The 18,523-nt window shown below is 41.8% G+C and overlaps 2 protein-coding genes across 8 annotated transcripts in view; one reads left to right on the top strand and one right to left on the bottom strand.

Annotated features, from left to right (window-relative positions):
• sdk2b (sidekick cell adhesion molecule 2b) overlaps positions 1-18,523 on the bottom strand; it is a 253,404-nt gene that overhangs the window by 54,667 nt on the left and 180,214 nt on the right. For all 7 annotated transcript variants that reach the window (XM_071462774.1, XM_071462772.1, XM_071462775.1 and 4 more), the window contains exons 3-4: positions 11,535-11,641; positions 9,024-9,171 (exon numbers count right to left, since the gene is read on the bottom strand). In XM_071462774.1, coding sequence (XP_071318875.1) covers positions 9,024-9,171; positions 11,535-11,641 — 255 coding nt within the window. The remainder of the gene's footprint in view (positions 1-9,023; positions 9,172-11,534; positions 11,642-18,523) is intronic.
• The window catches only part of rpl38 (ribosomal protein L38), a 374,880-nt gene continuing 373,619 nt past the window's right edge, over positions 17,263-18,523 (top strand). The window contains exon 1 of the mRNA XM_071462797.1: positions 17,263-17,274. The gene's annotated coding sequence lies outside the window, so the exon portion shown is untranslated. The remainder of the gene's footprint in view (positions 17,275-18,523) is intronic.

Genomic DNA, 18,523 nt, shown 5'->3' with positions numbered 1-18,523 from the left:
CTCCACCAATCTAACGCGCTCCACTTCTCCATCTATTCTTCCCTCCATCCTGACCTTCATCTCATCAGTGGGGGATTTAAGTACCTGCTGCGCCTTATCAAGGGAGCACTTTCTCACCAGTGAGAAAGTGAGAGAAAGAGAGTCAAAAATAGGGGTATATACTTAGATATCTATAGAGGGATGGGGGGAAGAAAATGCTCACAAGCCCTTACAAAACATATATACAGGTATGTGCACACACATAAAAAAAAACAAAAAAACCTTATCAGCTGTAATTGTAGCTCCAGAGAGGCATGCAGGAAACGAATATGACACAATGCAGAGAGTGATGGGCTGTGTGTGCTGCGTATAGCTACCTGTGCCGTTAGCATTTACAGTATGATGACTTATGAGATCCTTCTCCGGAGTGATTGATTTTCAAATATCTGAAAGCGGCCCCAGTCACTGGGCTCATTTGTGATTCCCCGTGCATGCTGAGACTGAAAACAGTCTTCCTAAAGGGGCTGGCAGGCCTCAATGGCTGCAGCTTATGATCTGCGGTAAATATTTAATGCTAGCTTGCTGGAGCGGTGACATCCGGGACGCACAGCAATGAATTATGGATCCCTTCAGGGATGATGGCATAACGGAAGTGTCCAAAGCGCTGAATGAATCCCAGGTGACTGCCCAGGACCTTTCTAAAACGGGAACACAATCCAGGGCTTAACTTCTTTACCTGTCGCTTAATAAACTCTTGAGGATGAATATACAGTGCAGTGCTGCTAAATCATAGGAGGCAGAACTTCACAATGACCTGTGCAAGATGGTCTACTCTCTCCGTGATAATGTCAAGTGCTGTATAAGATGATTTTACAAGTGTTGTCTCTTGTCAGCTTCTTTTTTCCTACAATAACCCCACTCAGTAACCCTGTCCAAGCGTCTGCAAAATGCCGTTTCAACTAATATTTCACCATTATCCACAGCAAGTCCTGATTTTATCAATGTTGTTGAGAGTGCGAGGCACTTTTTTCCCCCTGCTAGTTGATTTTAATGTGCTTCCCTGCTGAGCATTCTCTCCCCTCAGCCTGTAATCAGGGCTGCTGCAGTGGGGGTCACACCAAACTTTGTTACACAGCGCGTTCAGCAGATCTAACCACTCACCAGGCTCGCCAGGGCCTCGGGGATCAAAGACCACATGATGCAGGAAGAAATTAAAAGTAAGCCAATTATCCAGAATGGCTTTACATGTACACCAAGGGAGCAGGGACAGGGAGACAAGAATTTGGTTTTAAAGAGGTAATGAAATAGTTTGAGTTTTTTGGGGTTTTTTTACTAGCTGCCTGAAGTAATTTCTTGTTTTACCATGATGCTTATTCTTATCTATCTCATTCTCTGTCTGAATGCATTTTGGTCATCCTTATTCCACTTTATTCCCCAGTCTCTCAGTGGCATTGTGAGCAGCTGTCTGAGGCTAGCTTGTAATGGTTGCTCACCACGTATTCGGCACGGCGCAGGGATTTATCAAGCCACAGAGCTGAGAAATTCGGACAAATCAGATATGTGTGAACATGCCTCTTTCGCTGTCTGGTTTTTATGCTTATTCCTGCGTCTTTGAACGCTTTCTCTCTCTATTCCGACCCAATTTCCTTTCCCATTATCATTCTCCAGAAAGAGCTGTGGGTCCACAAGAGAGCCTGGCAGTTCTGGACAGCTGCTCTGGGCCGCCTGTGCAGCTTTATGTGCAACCCCAGTTTTGCTTGAAGCAAGAAGCGGTATTAGTCTCATATGCAATTACTTTATTCTGGATCAATTTATTTATGTTTAGCATCAAGGGGGGCTTTTCAATGACTGCCAGCCTTATAATGATTCTGTAGCAATTTAATCAATAATGGTGATGAGGATTTATGTTTGATTGAAACAGACAGATGGAAGTTTAAATGTTTCATTTGCCATCAGATGCTTCCCTTCTCTAATTTTCATTATTACTAATAAATTACATTACAGCAAAATTAGATAAACAATGATCCAAGGTTGCTCTCTAATTAAGAACACGTCGTCCTTGTATTCTAAAACACAAGCTTAAGAGTCTTTGTGTCTGTTTCTATCTACTTGTCAGTCTGCATGCATATCTTATCATGTTAATCCAGTAGTGACACAGGTTGACGGAGCTGCACAGACGCGCTAGAGTGTTTTGGCATCTGTCGTTGCTGTCCCTCTCTGCTGGGCCGTGAGGGGCCTAACCTCGCTCCACAGCCTCAGACCTCCATTACATGCAGACAAATGGCCCTGGTCGACTGATGGCTTCCCCCAGGAGAGAGAGAGAGGGGTCGACGGGATCAAGCGGCTCACATGGCTGGCTAAGGTATGAGTCAAACCGCAGCCAGTAGACAGATGACGGCAGAAGAAAGCCAGAGAGGGAGGAAGACGAGTGAGAGCAAGCAGCAGGCTGCATGCCCTATTGCTCAGCAGACCTGTGATGAAAAAGCCACAGCTCCTGGGGATGGAGAGATGGAGGAGGAGAGGTGAGGGAGTGTTGCTCATGAAAACAGCCACTTGTTTTCTCACTGAGGGCATGAACTAGAGATTTGTGGCTGTTCGCTTTCTGCTTCCCCATCGCTCTTAGTTGGTTGAGTGTTCAGAAAACCCGCCTCAGTGGAGGAAAAAAAAAGAAAGGGATGTCCCAAATTCAAGGTTAAATGGTGACTCACAGCCATTTATGATCAGCCTTAATAATTCCACCGACTGATACATCTATCTAAACTAGAGCTGAAACCATTTGTTGATGATCGGTAACTAATGATTTTGATAATCAGTTAATCATTTAAGTCATTGTCCTTGGTCCAGCTTCTCCAGTGCAAGGATTTGCTGGTCACTGTAAACTGAAAATTCACACTACTGTCAGACAAATCAAGCATCACCTTGGATTTCATTATTTTCTGACATCTTATGGACCAACTAACAAAAATATTAATCAAGATCAAGAAAATAATGAATTCTTATCTACACAACCATGGATACAAGTTGGATGAGGACTTTGGAAATGTTTATGTTGGTATATGCTTGGTATAAATACCACCAGAATACTCTTTTCTACAACTAACCACAGACTGTATCCTAGCCCTTTTATTTTGACCTATTTTTCATTCAACAAAATATGTCAATAGGCAATTCAGTGGTAAATATACAACTCCCTAAATAAATGATAGTCTTGAGTGTTTCCTAATTTAGTTCAAGAAAAACCTGAGTAAGTAAACAAATCTAACCTCTGACCAAACTTTCAGTGCAAACTTTCAATGACACATTTTGGGCTGTACTCAAAATTCATTGGGGTTTAATACCCATCCCTACAATCAACTGACCCGATGAAGGAATCAACAACAATTATTAACAATCAATCAAGGTGTGAAGCAAATCTTCAAATGGGAATGTGTGAAAGTGAATAGCTGCTTCTGCTTGTTACTTAATTATCTCTGCCAAGGTTGGTTGGTTTGTTTGTGTGTCAGTATGCAAAAAGTACTGAACCAAACTTGGTGGGGGAAGGGCCAGGGAAGAACCCATTACATTTTGGTGCCATCCAGTTAAAGGATCTAGGTTTATATCACTTTCCTTAACATTGCGAGATAGGACATTTTTTTTGGTGGTCATCCAGATAATAATTGGAACCTGACAGACATATGTAGGATTGTTTGGCCTTGGCAAAGATATGTGCTCTACTAAGTGCCATTCCAGTTGTATAATGGGTTTTGGACCATTGATCAACTCAATAATCAGTTTTATAGACCAAACAATCAGGGAAATAAACACAACACGCAGTCTACGTAATTACATGCATGTAATTACTGATTTAAGACTTCATTGTGTGTTGTTAGATATGCTTCTCTTCGACATTCCTTCCCTTTGACCTGCAGATTGTTGGGTTCATGACTAATACTGGGCAGCTGGATGTAGGGAAATGTAGAGGAAGGGCTTGGCTATTCACTGGCCCTTGTGACTAATGGGGAATCCATAGCAGACTGACAGGACCCGCGCATCACAGGCAGGGGCCATTAATTGATCAGTAGCTACAGCAGATTACTCAAGGGAATTACAATGGTTGTGTGTCAGGAATGTCCTCCCACTGACTCCTCCGGGTCAGGCTCCTCTGTGTTCTGTCTTAAGAGACACCTCTACAAGGTTGTTTTCAGTGTAATGCAGATAAATCCATGCCCAAGTGTCAATGGAAAGTTTCTGGGAGAGAATACCAGGTAGTGGGTAGTGAGTTGTTGTCAGAGGTGAAATAGTGAGAGAATAGCCCAACAATTCCTATGAAATGTGTTTACTGAAGGGTCCCTGATTATACACCACATTAAGTCTCCAAAATAACGTAACAAATCACGCCAACCAAATGGAAAGGACCCTGCCAATAGCACTGCCACTGAATAAGGGGAGAATAATGACCATTCGTGCTAAATAAGTTATTTTTCTCCCTGTACCCTACACTACGTCACCCCACAGCAAAGACACCAGGACCCAGGTGGGACAGATTCATCGTATGGCAGCTAGACCAATGCCTAGCTGCGCATTTTAGGCTTGAGTCAAACAAGGACACAATGTCTTGAACCTAGACAAGGAAACAAGGAGAGCACAGAGAGGGCCATCAGAGAGAAACACTACAATAAGTGAATCCCAACTTTATGGGTGCACTGTGAGAGAGAGCACAGGAGTCTTTGCCTTCGCCAAGAACAACAGCTGCAGAGGCCACATGGCAAAGAGAGAGCAGTCACAGTCCCACAGCGAGACGCTGCCTTGCCAGGGGGAAACTGGCAGCAGGGAAGCAGAAATACAGTATTCACCAAGTTTCTGTGGGTTTCCATCACACATCCAGGGTCTGGATGGTGTGTTGTGTTCACACGATTCTATGTTTGAATTTACATACATCTCTGAACCTGATGGCAAAGTTCCAGTTCAAAAATGGAAAGAGTCCTTTCCAAAGTCTAAGAAATATGTTATTATATGTTATGTTATATCAAATGATTAATTTATTTTCTTTTTCCTTTTCTTAGCAAAGAGCAATGAACAGAAAAGCCGGTCATTTAGCTGAGTATTGATGGGAATGTGTAATCTACTTCATAAACAGAGGCTTTAGTTCTTCAAATAAGACAATCTAAAAACAAATGCTCAAATATATTTCTAACTTTTGTGACAGAAGCCATTTGGTTATTGCACTGAATGAATAACAACTCTGTCAGGGTGTACAGGCTTTGCATGAAATGCTAACGCATAAATATGCTCACAGTGATAATCCCAGCATGCTGATGTTCAACAATCACAATGTATTCCTTCATCAGCAGCCATAGTTTGGTGTGTTAACATACCAACATTTCCTGATTTTCACTAAAACAAACTATACATGATGTTGATGTCATTAGCTTTGCAGGTATTTGGTTATAAATAAAGGGTACTGAACATATTCAAACCTGGACCTGATGATTGTGTGATGGAAAGTTGAGGGATCAGCTGTTCCAATTCATCAGAAAAGGGAAATAATGTCTGTACCAATTTTCATGGCAATCCATCCAATAGTTATCCAGACATTTTACTCAAAATCCAAATGTTAACCTCATGGTAGTGTTATAGGAAAAGTCAGAGGATTCACCAAAGTCAGCCGGCTTCATCCTCAGGGGACCGAATGTCTGCACAAAGGTTCATGGCAATCCTCTCAATAACTGTTGAGATATTTCAGCCTGAACCAAAGTGGTGGACTGTGACTGCTACTGAATGCAATTAGATGAGTATGAGTATTCTGAATATGATATGATCAGGTTTTTGGAGCCTCCAGGTTATAATTTTCACATGTAAGCATTATATTTTGATTTTCTTTTCTATAGGCTCATTCTGATGCTAGGTTATACATTGATAGAAACCAAGATGCTGCAGAATGATCAGAAACCTTATCCAGGTGTCTGATCCTTCTCTGCCATGTGTCCAGGTGTTCCAACAAAGTTACGTAGTATTAAGTCAGTAAAACATGAAACATGATGGTAAATGTTGTCATGTAATGACGATGAACACACTAATATAGTGGGAGAGTCTGACCTCAGGAATACAATGTATCATTGCTCCTGTTTTACGTTATCACTGACCAGATTGACTAGACACAGCAGAATTCAGGCAACCAGAAAAATATAGATGTTTTCATCCTCAGCTGTTGATGATCAGAGACCTGGATACACCAGGGAGATACACTAGTTTTTTGAATATGATCAAAACCAGGATAAGACTCAAAACCAGAATTATTATGTGCATGTAAATGTACTAAACGTAGTAAAAACGAAGAAACCGTCTTGCTCCCTAGGTATTTAAAGGATTTACATTTGATAAATGGATTTGATATTTGATTTAGATTTGAATAAATTCTATCAAACCCTAATCCCAGTGTTTTGGTAATGTTTGAAGATGAAATCACACCTACTGTGTATTTTGAGGCGTCTACTTGTGATCAGATTACATGGGATGTGTTTACTAAGTGTGTGTGGGACTTGAGACGGTCCATGCAAGCAACCAGGGGCGCCTTGCTGTGATTTCCAAGCTTCTGCCACCTTTCTACTGCAAAAAAAAAAAAAAAAAAAGAATTCTGACAAGAGCAAGACATGAAAGAACACCCCCTCTGACTGTATGATGCAACTGGAAGAAGCAACACAAGTGCAGGCCAAAACTGATCACAATGTGAATGTAAACACGACGCAACAAAAGTAGACGTGTTTTAGGTACAACATCCTGCCAAGGAAGTGTGAATTTAATTAGCTGTTAGATTGGTTGGAGGTGATTACCACAGTTATTTTGGTTCTGGCTGTTTTTGGGGGTTTTTTTTCCCTCTCCTCTATTGCCAAGGTGTGATTAAGCAGCACACAGAGAGGCAGCAAGACGAACCCCTGGAGAGTCGGCAAATTAAAGTTATGACACCTGAGGAGGAATAGCAGGAGCAGGGGACAATGAGAGGAGATAGAAAAAAAGGGGAGTAAAAAGCACAAAGTGGGAAAGTAAGAAAGATACTGTGAATCAAAGAGAAAATGGTCACCATGGTTGTAGAACATGGAGCCATTTTTCTCCTGCCTTTACTGCAATTCCACATTGTAACTTGGGCCATGGTGAAGACATCTTCCAGATGGGATTACCTGTCTTACAAGGACTATAACCATTATGCATAGAAGGCCATGCGACAATGCTTTGAGAGACTGCTGGAACTGACTCCGGAGAGCACAAGGTCTCTGAAAGAGCCTTCATCAAGGTAACATTTGCAGTTGTGCGCAGATCTCTCTCTTTGGCTCTTCCTTCCATCTCCCCCACTGGTGAGACTTTGATGCCTCAACAGAGTCAACGCTAGTGGCACGAATCAAATTCAATTAAATGATTTTCAATAAAAAAGGCCGCCTGTTATCAACGGTGCTGATTTGCACACAGTGACCTTGTGCGGTGCGTACAGAATTAGCATTCTCAGAGCTAGAGGGTAGGAAGAGATGAAGATGAGGCAAAGCACACACAATGGGTGGCCTATAATGGAGTCAAAAGGAGTGAGAGAGAGAGAGACAGAGGAAATAAATGAGACAAGAAGAGAGCGAGCGGAAGGAGCTGAATGAGAGATGTGAAAGTAGAAATAAAGAACGTACGAATTCTTTGACGGACACTACTCACTAAGACTGTCAATAAAGTATCATCATTCTACAAGGCTTGAAAAAAATGAAATAAAAAATTGAAGCACTCACGGCCATCCAAGGCCTTCAGCGTCTCAGTCAGTCTGGACGCTCGTCCGTCTCATTGTCATTCTGGGTCAGGGTATGATTACTGATGATGAGGAGTTGATAAGAAAGATTCACTCTAACCAAGGGCAAGGTCACCTCCCACAATGAAGAAAATGCAGATGTGATGAGATGGGGGGATAAGTGCCTTTTTAACACAGTTACATGCAGGTACACACAGACAAAGTATTGCCCACACAAAGACAGGAACTAAGAGATATATGTAAAAAAAAAAAAATACTGTGCACATGCTCAGTGAATCATTCAAGTCAATCATTGAAAGGCAGAGAGAAGCAGTATCACCTTGACTTGCAGATGTAAAGTATAGTCTGTAATAAGCTGTAACATCACTGTGGAAAAATATTATACTCTTGGCTAGTGGCTCAAGGGCACTTTAGCTGCTGCTAACATAACACACTGTCATTGGCCAAGCTGTATTGTGGGTAGTTTATAGACCAGGTTTTGACAAAGAATGAAAAAAAATATATAGCTCTTCTTCCCTTTGTGTACGACAAGTTCAATGCTAAATCAGAGTAGTGCTTATTTAGTAATATATAAGCATGAATCAATATATTATAAAAACGAACAAAACCCAGGCAACTAAAGTGCTTAAACTGGCCACTGTTCCTTTCTTGGGCCACAGAGCAAATCAGAGACAGCACCTTCTCCCAATCCACCTCTCCATTTACACCCTTCCATTTTAAGTGAACAGAATAGGAAAGCAATACAACAATCCCATTTGAGGCTGTCAGCAGCCCCAGAGCTCAGTAGTCCCATCAGGCACTGATGGTGTTGTATGAACACCACCGCCACTGGCTGGCAAACTCTGATAGCTGACCTCGGGAAACACAGCCTCTCCAATTTTGAGACCAAGATGAATAGCGACGTAGAGGAGGAAAACAAGAAAGAGACAGAGACATACAGTAGAGGTGGGGTTTTCTTTTGAAATAAAAATGAGGAACGAAGGGGCGATTCCATTTCACACAGTGCCAGAACGGCTTTGGTCTCGGCCCTTGTTCTGAAGAGCAGACTCAAACTCTCCTTTACCACAAAATGTAGCAAGATGAATGACAAACGACAGGTAGGAGCAGATGCTCTCCAACCAAAGCGCTCAAAGACCTCCAAGAAGAAACAAAGCACCAAAAGCTATTCACCGAATCACACACAAAAACAAAGTGAAGCACAAAGAAAAAAAGACTTCACAGGAACGAACGTGTAAAACAACAAGTAAAACAAGAACAAGTAAAAATAAAAAAGTCAAGGACTTACATGCGACTGCTGGGTGGAATCTTGCGCCCATCTCTGAACCAGGTGACTTGTGGCTGGGGGAAGCTGCGAATGCGTGGCGCCGGGATGACGGCTCCCTCTCCCTGGGAGACTGACTGGCTGCGTTCCCCTTCCTCGAAACTGCCCATAACTACAGGAAAACAAACAAACAAGTAACATACATGTGTGAACAGGAGCAGAGAGCGAGGGAACGTATGAAGAGAAAAGAGTATGCAAAGTCTCAAGCAAAAATTTTCCTCTCTTTCATGAATCTGACTTTTGGTGCCCACTGAGCTTTTGCCATCTGCTTTTCTGTTCTGCAATATTACTTCGAGCTGCTTTGATGGACAGCGCAGTGTTGTTGCCATGGTTTCCACAGTATATGAAGAAAAGCTAGAAGGAACCAAGATGTAATGACTCACAGAGGGACACAGAGGGGACGCTAAATTGACTCATATTCATATTCTCTATCCTCCTGTGTGGATGCATGGAGGACAATCAATCTTGATCACACTCTAAATGTGTGCATTACTCAACATAGTAGATGACCAGGGCTGCTGCTAGTCTGTCATCCCCTAATGTATTTCATTTGTTACAGTGGTTTTATTTCTCTCCTGCCTCATTATAGCTTAAAAGTTGGCAAAAAATACTGCCTTAATATCCCTACTCCATGCCCTGCCTGTTTGTAAGTGAGATCTATGGGCAGGTTCAGACTTTTTTTTTGATGGACTGTCCATCAACTTCAGTTGTTGTTTTCGATCTCAGCCGTGCAATTGTTACAGAAGTAACAAGCAGACTTTTTATCTTTTCTTCCTCCAACGCTGTCGCAAAGAGAAAGAGCAGACCGGTTTTTGGAGCAGTGACAGCTGAATACCTTAAAATAGTTTTTTTAAGCTCCTTGAGAGGCGAGGACAGGATCATATATTTGCCTTTTCAATTCAGCGGAAACAATAAAAGAAAACTGCTGAAATCATTTGAACATTACATCAAACACTCAATTAAGTTCTAACACAGTTTAGAAATAATAATATCTTTGAAACATGTAGGGATCAAGGTATGGGGCTTTGAACCGGGGATGTTGGAGTGGTTGTGCATCGATGGCAATCTTTTCTCTCTCTCTCTTTCTCTCTGTCTTTCTCTCACTCTCTCTCTTGCGCTCTCTTTCAAAGAGAATAAAAAAGGTAATCTGGCTTTGCGGTGCAGCTGTGGTGCTTAGCTTAAATGAAAATCTGGGAAGTGTGCAAATCCCCTGACTTTGATCTGCAGTTTCGGCGATGTGATGTCCTCCTCCCCTTCCCTAATCTCTAATGCCTCGGCATGTTTCCCTTTCTCCAAGGTGTGTCTCTGCAATCCTAATTGTGCAGCCTCAATGGAATAGCTTCCAAACGAGATCTCCCCATCTCTTTCCCTCTCTATCTTTCTCTCCCTCTCCCTCCCCTGTCTGTCTCATCCATTTCTTTTGCAGGTGTCCTTAATTCTCCTTTTTTACTCTGCCACAGTATCCGTACCCCTTCACGAGCAACTGATGAGGAGGAAGAGGAGAATTATGGAAATGGGGAGAGGTGGGAATAAAGAGAAAGAGAATAACAGTGGGGTGGAAGCCAAGTAATAAATAGAAAGCAGTGGTGGCCAGACAACAGACAAAGTCAAGAGAGAGGGAGAGAGGAAAGCCGCAAGAAAAAGAAACTGCGACGGAAGCAACAAAGAGTCCGACCGCTTGAGGGAAGGGAGCATGCTCAAGGACGGAGTTGGCTTGCACAACAGTATGTTTGCCCAACACTGAAGAAGTGGACCAGTGGGACTGTTCAATCCTCTCTGTCTCCCTCCCATCTCTTCCCCCCTCATGCCTGGTTAGCTGCATTGTTCAGTCAGGTACAGCGGCGTGTCACATCCACTCAAATGTCGTTGGAACAAGGGGAAGCCAATGAACCTGGCATACCCCGGGAAGGTGGGATAATGGGTGTAGGGCGGTTGTGCCTATGGGGGTGGAGTGGTGGCGGCAAGGGTGGGGAGGTGGATTCGACGTGACAACACTCCAGACACCTCTGCGGCGCGCCTGTAATAGCTCGTTAACAAGACGAGGGAGCCGAGCACGGCCTGAAAAAAGCGGTGCTGGAAATTTTCAGAAACACGGCGCATCTGAGCCCCATTTTCGCCAAGAAACGACAGATGTTGTTGACAAAAGAGAGAGAATGAAATAAGCGCCGGTCATATTGGAAGTTAAAAACAACCACGGCAACAATATCAATCTAATGAGAATGCTGAGTGGAACAGCTGTCTGGGTTGATAACACCCCGAATGAGATGCAGGTAGATCTTTCACCCTGCCAGCATCTGTCCGCTCCCTTGTCAGTCCTTGCTACAAAGGCAACCAAACAGAGTGTGTGCATACTGTGTACTCCGCAGGCAGTCTCACGCTCACACTCCGTCTCTCTCTCTGTTCATCATCCATCCATTTATTCATCCATTTGGTCCATTCATCTGTGTTTCACCTGCATCCCTCGTGGATACTTACAGGCCACCTGTACTTCTGTGCGCCTCTGTAGAAGGGCTCCCACCCGGTTCCTGACGATGCAGCGGTAGAAACCAGCATGGGAGCGATCCAGTGAAGGGATGAGGTACCTTTAATAAACACATGAGAAACAGATGAGAACTCTCTTAAATCTCACTAAACTGGTAAACTAATTAAGACAAAAGTAGAAATCACAAGGGCACTTGCACTTGCTTGCAAATTATGAAAGCATGAGCGCACTGAAAAGACACAAACACAATTTGGAATCTGAGCTCACACACACACACACACAAACACACACACAAACTTAAGACCATCTAATAGAGGAACAAGGGCACAGAGGACATTGGAGCTTAGCTGTTGTTTATTCCAGTGATAATGATGCTCGAGAGGCTAACCTGGCTACCACAGCGAAGCTCTCCCCCAAGACACTCACACACACACACTTACGTAGACAGGCACAGACAAACACTTTGAAATTGTCCTCTATGCAAACATACACACGCACAAGCACACATGTGCAAAATCCCCACAGGACAAAGGTTGAAGCTGTATGTTTCCAGCAGTTGACACTCTTCCAGACCTTGGCTCCAGTGTCCAGCTGTGGTGGCAGTACCATCTCCCTGCCATGTGGAGGCAGCGTAACATACACTTTATACAGCTGCTGTGCTGACCATCCACTGCTTATTGTTTGCTGTATCGTCAGCCACATCTGGTGATACCAGCTGATGCCAAGAGAATAAGTGGCTAGTGAGAATGGTAAAAAAAAAAAAAAAAAAAAAAAAAAAAATGCTGCCACTTCTTCTATTTTGATATAATAATCATAAGCAAGGTGTCACAGATTTAAAATCCAATTATAGTTTAAATATGTGCGAAAATTTACTTTAATTTGACTAATATAGTTCATCATTCATTATTGTTAATTTGACTAACTTGACTGAAATTTACTGGTAGAATATCAACATACTTTATTCTTTTAAAATTACACTTTCAGGATGGTATAATATAGGTTTTTTTATTTTTTTATTTTTACTTCTTTGTTAATGTATTAAATACAACACCATGAATGGCTTTATCCCTATTTGTATGACTTGCTGCATTGAGACTACAAAGACACAGAGCTCTTGAAGACAGAGCTGCTAAGAGAGTGTGAATCAGCCAGGAGGATGCCAATGGTGATTACGAGGATGATGACTCTAAGTGGGTTTTCAAAGTGACAAGTCGTACGATCAAGTTTGTTTTGTGCACACTGAACCACTTAGGGTCCTTTGTGTGCAGGTGTAACAGCTTGTAGATTCCACTGATAGAAAGCATCACTTGTGAATGAACAACCAGCCTGTTTGCTTCAAGGAAGAGACCTGTAGACACTCAATAAGGATCAATGTCTGTTGGAGTGTGTGCATGTGTCCTTTCAGTATCTCTAAAAGATTACCTTGATTGTACCAGGATACATAGTGGATTTCTTATGTTTTGAGTCATTCATGTTAATTCACTTCAGAGATCAGGCGGCTCATACCGCCAGGCATCAACTTCTTTCAACAGAAAGAAATAAATGCTGGCGCAGTGGGATCACAACATATAGAAGTTGTGAATTAGCCTACACCGAGCTGTACATGTTTAATTCGAGTCACTCCGGCAAGAGACATTCTTGTCAAAATAAATACGTCTGGTGGGAGGTGGAAAAGTTGCCACTAGGAGTGTGCCTGTCATCTTTGCTGTCACATTCTTGCATGATATGTGCTGAAGAGTGCTTAGTGCAGAGCCAGGCAGAATGTCTGAGTGTCACCCCCAGTGATGGGATGAACTGGTTTCTACAGTAACCACATGCAATTTGTTTAAAAAGTTTTTGTTGTAAGTTAACCTTCAGTTTGAAGAGTTTTTTTTTTTTTTTTTTGCATGAATAAATGTGAAATGAAAGAGAAGTAAAAGGGAGCAATTCAAGTTCAGAAGTGGTTTCAACAAGCTGTTTGCAAGAAAGTTTGGATACTTGCGAAAATAATGCTCCGCAGCAGTCACATAAGAATTGTTCCTCTAAAAAAAGCACTAATATTTGTGTATGATGTTGTGTAAAACAGAAGGCCCACTCCTCTAGACTGCTCCGCAGCTCACCACAAATGGATAAACAGAACTCAAAAGAATTCAGGCACAAGTTTTCGCAGACTGCCAAAGGCTAATGAAGAAAAGAAGCAGAATGAAATGATACTCTCTAAGAGGCTGTGTAAGATTAGCTAACCAAACACATATTTTACGAATTGAAACCTAATAGGAAATCTAAATATTTTAATGAACTTGTCCACAGAGAACCAGAATATCTTTTGAAGTCCTTGTGAGTTTGATCCAGCTGACAAAAATCCTGCTTTAAAGCAGTACAAGGCATCTACATGCCTTTAGGGTTGTTCAGAGTAATGCTACTTAATGTTACACTGATCAAATATACATATAGCAATGGTTGACTAAAGGAAAAAATCTACATCCAACCAGGATCCAACAGAACAACTTCAGCGTGCTGCTGTGGAGATTTTCCAAGTCTCTGAACTGCACGGATCACCATTCTTCTAAAATGTGTTTCTCTCATTTGGTGCTATAATGACTCATTTAACTGTCCAGTTAACCTTCACGCTCTGTGAGAAAGCATCTGCATTTGTTTTATTTATTCACTTTTTCTTTCTTTTGTCACCAGTCTTTTTGTGTGATATTTTATGTCAGGAAACAAAATTTCTACATGCATTTCAATGTACAAGACACTTCACTCATTCACTAGGAGCCACCTACATCAATGCAGACCTTCCTAGTAGTCTGGTTCCAGACCTCTGAGAAATATAAGTCCTACAGCTCTAACGAACTCTCCAAGTCGGACGTTTGTCTCTACCTTTGGATACGACCCAGTGGCAGGTATACCAGGCTTTTATCGTCATGGTAGCAATAAACATGTGGTTAAGCTTGTAAAACAGTCATGACTTGATTGCCCCATGTTTTGTCGACCCCTCCATCCATCCAAACCTCCTCCTAATGTCAATTTTGCCCCTCCATAAACTACATCACCTAACTTCCAAACCTACTACAGCTAATAGAACATACCCTGGGACATTCAAACTCACTTTCACTCATGAACTATTCCCCCAGTTAGAGAAACAACTGACAACTTTGTAGGTAGGTTTAAGATTTGGGATGTAATTTTTCTACTCTTTCTAGCAAGATAGCTGATAAAATAAAATGGTGACAAGCCTGATTGTGATTGACACATCTTTGCAGGTTGTTGGCAGTTGATTATTAGAAATAACAACTGTTCTACCATTTCTTATGCCCATGGTGAAAAGCTAACTGCTCCCAGCAACAACAGCTTCCATGTCAACAGAAAATGACATTGGAGGCGCTACTGAAAAGAAAGAAACGCCCACAGTCTCAAACTGAAAATAACTAAAATAACGGGCTCTGTAATTAAAGTCAAACAAAATGATGATTCAGTATGATAATCATCTAATGTACTGGATTATTAACATCAGTACAAAGCAAAGTTTCACCTGTGTTACTCCAATAACATGAAAACGCCTTTTAAGTTGCCTCTGTGCTTTGGAAGCAGCTGGCAACAAATGGAAATAGTGCTGCAATAACAAATGGTTGGGTGTGTTGGAAGGCTGTTAATATCTATAACAAAAAATGAGGCGGTATCAAACCTCATTAGCAGCAGCGTCAGTTGGACCCGAAGGACTAAATGAGCTTTTGCCCAAAGTCTGTTAAGGCTTAATCAACTAATCAGGAGGCTCTATTAATGATGTGTGACTCCTTTCATATGTTCCATCAACTAAATTAATACAATTATGTATATGTGTTATGCAGCGATGGAAGGGAGATGAGGTGAATAAATGATGGAAAAGGGTGTAAGGGAAGGGGGTGACATAAAAGTAAAAATGCAAGTCATACCAGGGTTTGGGCGAAGAGGAATTTGACAGTAAGGGAGAGGTAGCTGACAGGTGGTGTCGGTGCTCCAAGCTTAACCTCGCTGAGGCCAACTGAGAATTCACCCCAAAGCTAGAATCTTCAGGGTGACTTTAGACAGCATTCTCTCTCTCTCACCGTCTCCCTCTTTCGCCCTGTCCCTTATATAATGAATACAATTAACCTTTTGCGGAGCTGCGCATTGGCAGCAGGTTGGGGGAGTCAGCGGGGGCTCTCCATGTTGGACAGAGATTGATTGATGTTCCTGTGGTCAGCGCACTCCGTCAGATCCCCTTTAATTAGCCCCACTCAGGAGAAATGATTAGATGGAGGAGTGGCAGGGAGATGGATAGAGGGACGTGAGAAAGAGGGGACCGGGTATGAAGTGGGTTGGAGAGGGAGGAAGACAGAGAGCGTGGAAACGGATGGAAGACGGAAAAGATGGAAAGAAAGAAAAAAGGGAGGGAAAGGTTATGGGATGGTAGAAGATGATTGGCAAAACTATAATCCTTGATTGAAGATGGCTGCAGTGCACTTTATAGCAAGTGTTGCTATAATAACATCATACCTGTGGCCAAGGTTAGCTCCAATAACATTTGACTTAAATTGCTAGTTATACGGTAAGATTATAAACCCTTATACACACATCACAAGGACATTGTAATTATACCCTAATGACATGAAAGTAAATCATGACACATTATAAAGCATCATAAATCTGGGATGACCTGGTACTGACACTCATATCTTTTATCCCTAGCATCAATGCATTTACTACCGTTTGCATATAATTTCTCTGCTTAACATGGCAAATAATTTGAAACCTGAAAGTGTATCTTCTGCAGTGCATCCTGCCAAGCAGCAGTTATTTCAAAGCTCCTAATAAAAGCAGACGCCAAGCACAGCGTGTCATGGCTCACTTGTAATGATGCTTTTCTTTTTTTTAATTCTATGCTATTGTTTGGAGTTTATGAAAAGGTCATGAACCTCTCATAACAGTTGGGTGTCACTTAACTTTCGTTAATGAGTTCACTCCAGCACTGTGGCACACTTGTGTGACTTTAACAGCTTGTAATACATTCAGCGCCATATAAACAAAGGCAACAGTGGAGGCAAATTATTACTTTTGACAGCCTAGTTACAGTTTTCCTTTTTTTTATTTTATGGATCATGATGTGTGTGATTATTGCAATATGATGATGATATGCTCACACGGTGCACATCATGACTTCCAAATATCCATCACAGAGAGCAAAGAAGTTAAGTGAAATGCTACTGTGCAACACATACATTGACACAAAATCGAACACACACATTTCCAATTCTTGACTGAGCTTTGAAAGCAGCTCCTCATTTTCCAAAGAAAATCAATAGTGCACTATATATTTTGACGAGACGTCCTTTGAAAGTGTATTGGATCACGTATTGGGACGTCTCCTAAACTCTACAGGATCAGAGTCTTCATTCTGATCTTGTTCTCTCTTCTTAATACCCACCACACACAACACATGACAGGTAATGGGAATGTCTGGCTTAGGATACTGGAAATCAATAGTGGGTAATTTGTCTACAGGCCAAGAGGGACAGCCTCCACATATCTTTTCTGAGGATAAAACAGACGGACAATTGTCTGATGGAGACAGTTTACACAGACTATTGCCAACTGTATTTTGTCACTCCTGTTTATATATGGATTTGTCTGTTTTGTTATTATCTTCTCCCTACAATTGACCAGCCATGATCTCAAAAGCCAAGTGCCTCTGGTTTAAGTGTTGCACGTTCATATGAAATTATACAAGCTGACTGAAATATAGGCACAAAAACATGCTTGTTGCATCACAAATATGAGCCAAACATGTCTGTGCCTCTGCTTGGATGAAGACTGAAGGAGCTGGTGCTGCAGTTGGAGCTTGCAATGCCACGGCAGCCACTTACTGCAGAGCAAGGTATCGAATTGAATTAGTTTTTGATTACTGACCAATAGTCAGCATCTATAAAATTAGACGTTTTTAGAAGTGTGTACCTCCTCATCTAAATCATGAAATCAAGAAACTTTGTTAACTTTTACAATAAAGCAAAGTTCTTGTACGGCTGCTTGGATTCTGACTTTTAATACTCATGCATTGGAAAATACTGGAAATATTTTGGAACATTTTGAGCAAAACGGAAAATACTGAAAATATTTTTCAACAGAGAAAAAAGTCTGTACAAAAAGTTTATATTCCTCCAACAAAATTATAGCTTTTGTTACAGGTAAATGTTACAAGTTACATTTACATTCTGCTTATTTGTTTTCCTACTTAAATTTCCAACAACAAACTCGGAAGAACAACACACATTAGCTTTCCAGCCCAAGTCTCCTTCTTATCCAGCTTACAGACAGGAACACACGCCTTGTCCTGCACCTGTCGGAGCAGCCACCAGACAAACAAGTGCACTGCTAACATCAATCGGCAGGCTAGATGGCTAATTAGCTAGTTAAGATGCTGGTGTGGTGCCTAGTCTTCAATACCACTGCTAACAACACACAGCCTGCTCATGCCTTCTGAGCTAAAGCGTTTGTTTGCTTGGTCTTGATCGTTCCCCCGTTGTTGTACACGAGATCTATACTGCAGCTCAGCCTGCCAGCTGCTGTCAGTCAAACAGACACCGTCACGCCCCCCTCCCAGCCACCTGAGACAAAAAGGAGCAGGTTTGACATTTCCCTTGAGACCTTTTGTTTCCAGCCTTTTACCAATAAAAAACTATTGACAATTATTTAGAAAAACATAACATTATTTTGGGCTGAAAAAAGGGATGACTAATTTTAGTTGGATGCTAATACATGAACCACTTTGCATCTCGTCCTTAAAGGCACTTTTGACTTTTTTAATATTTAACCAGGAACATCTTCCCCTAACTTTAACCATGGGCTGTGAGTGCCTGAGCGTAACCACAGAAAATGTTTAATCGTGCTTTATCTGTTATGAGCAAATATTGTATTGTAAAGCAGACATAGAAGGAAAACAAAAAAAGGAAAGATAGTGTCCGTGACCATTGTGCTGATTCATTCAGCA

This window comes from Trachinotus anak, unplaced genomic scaffold, assembly GCF_046630095.1.
Source record: "Trachinotus anak isolate AG129_WGS33_773 ecotype Australia unplaced genomic scaffold, CSIRO_AGI_Tana_v1 ptg000025l, whole genome shotgun sequence".
Classification (NCBI taxonomy): domain Eukaryota; kingdom Metazoa; phylum Chordata; class Actinopteri; order Carangiformes; family Carangidae; genus Trachinotus; species Trachinotus anak.
The sequence above is the reverse complement of the archived record's forward strand: the minus strand, read 5'-3'. Positions and strand labels throughout refer to the sequence as shown.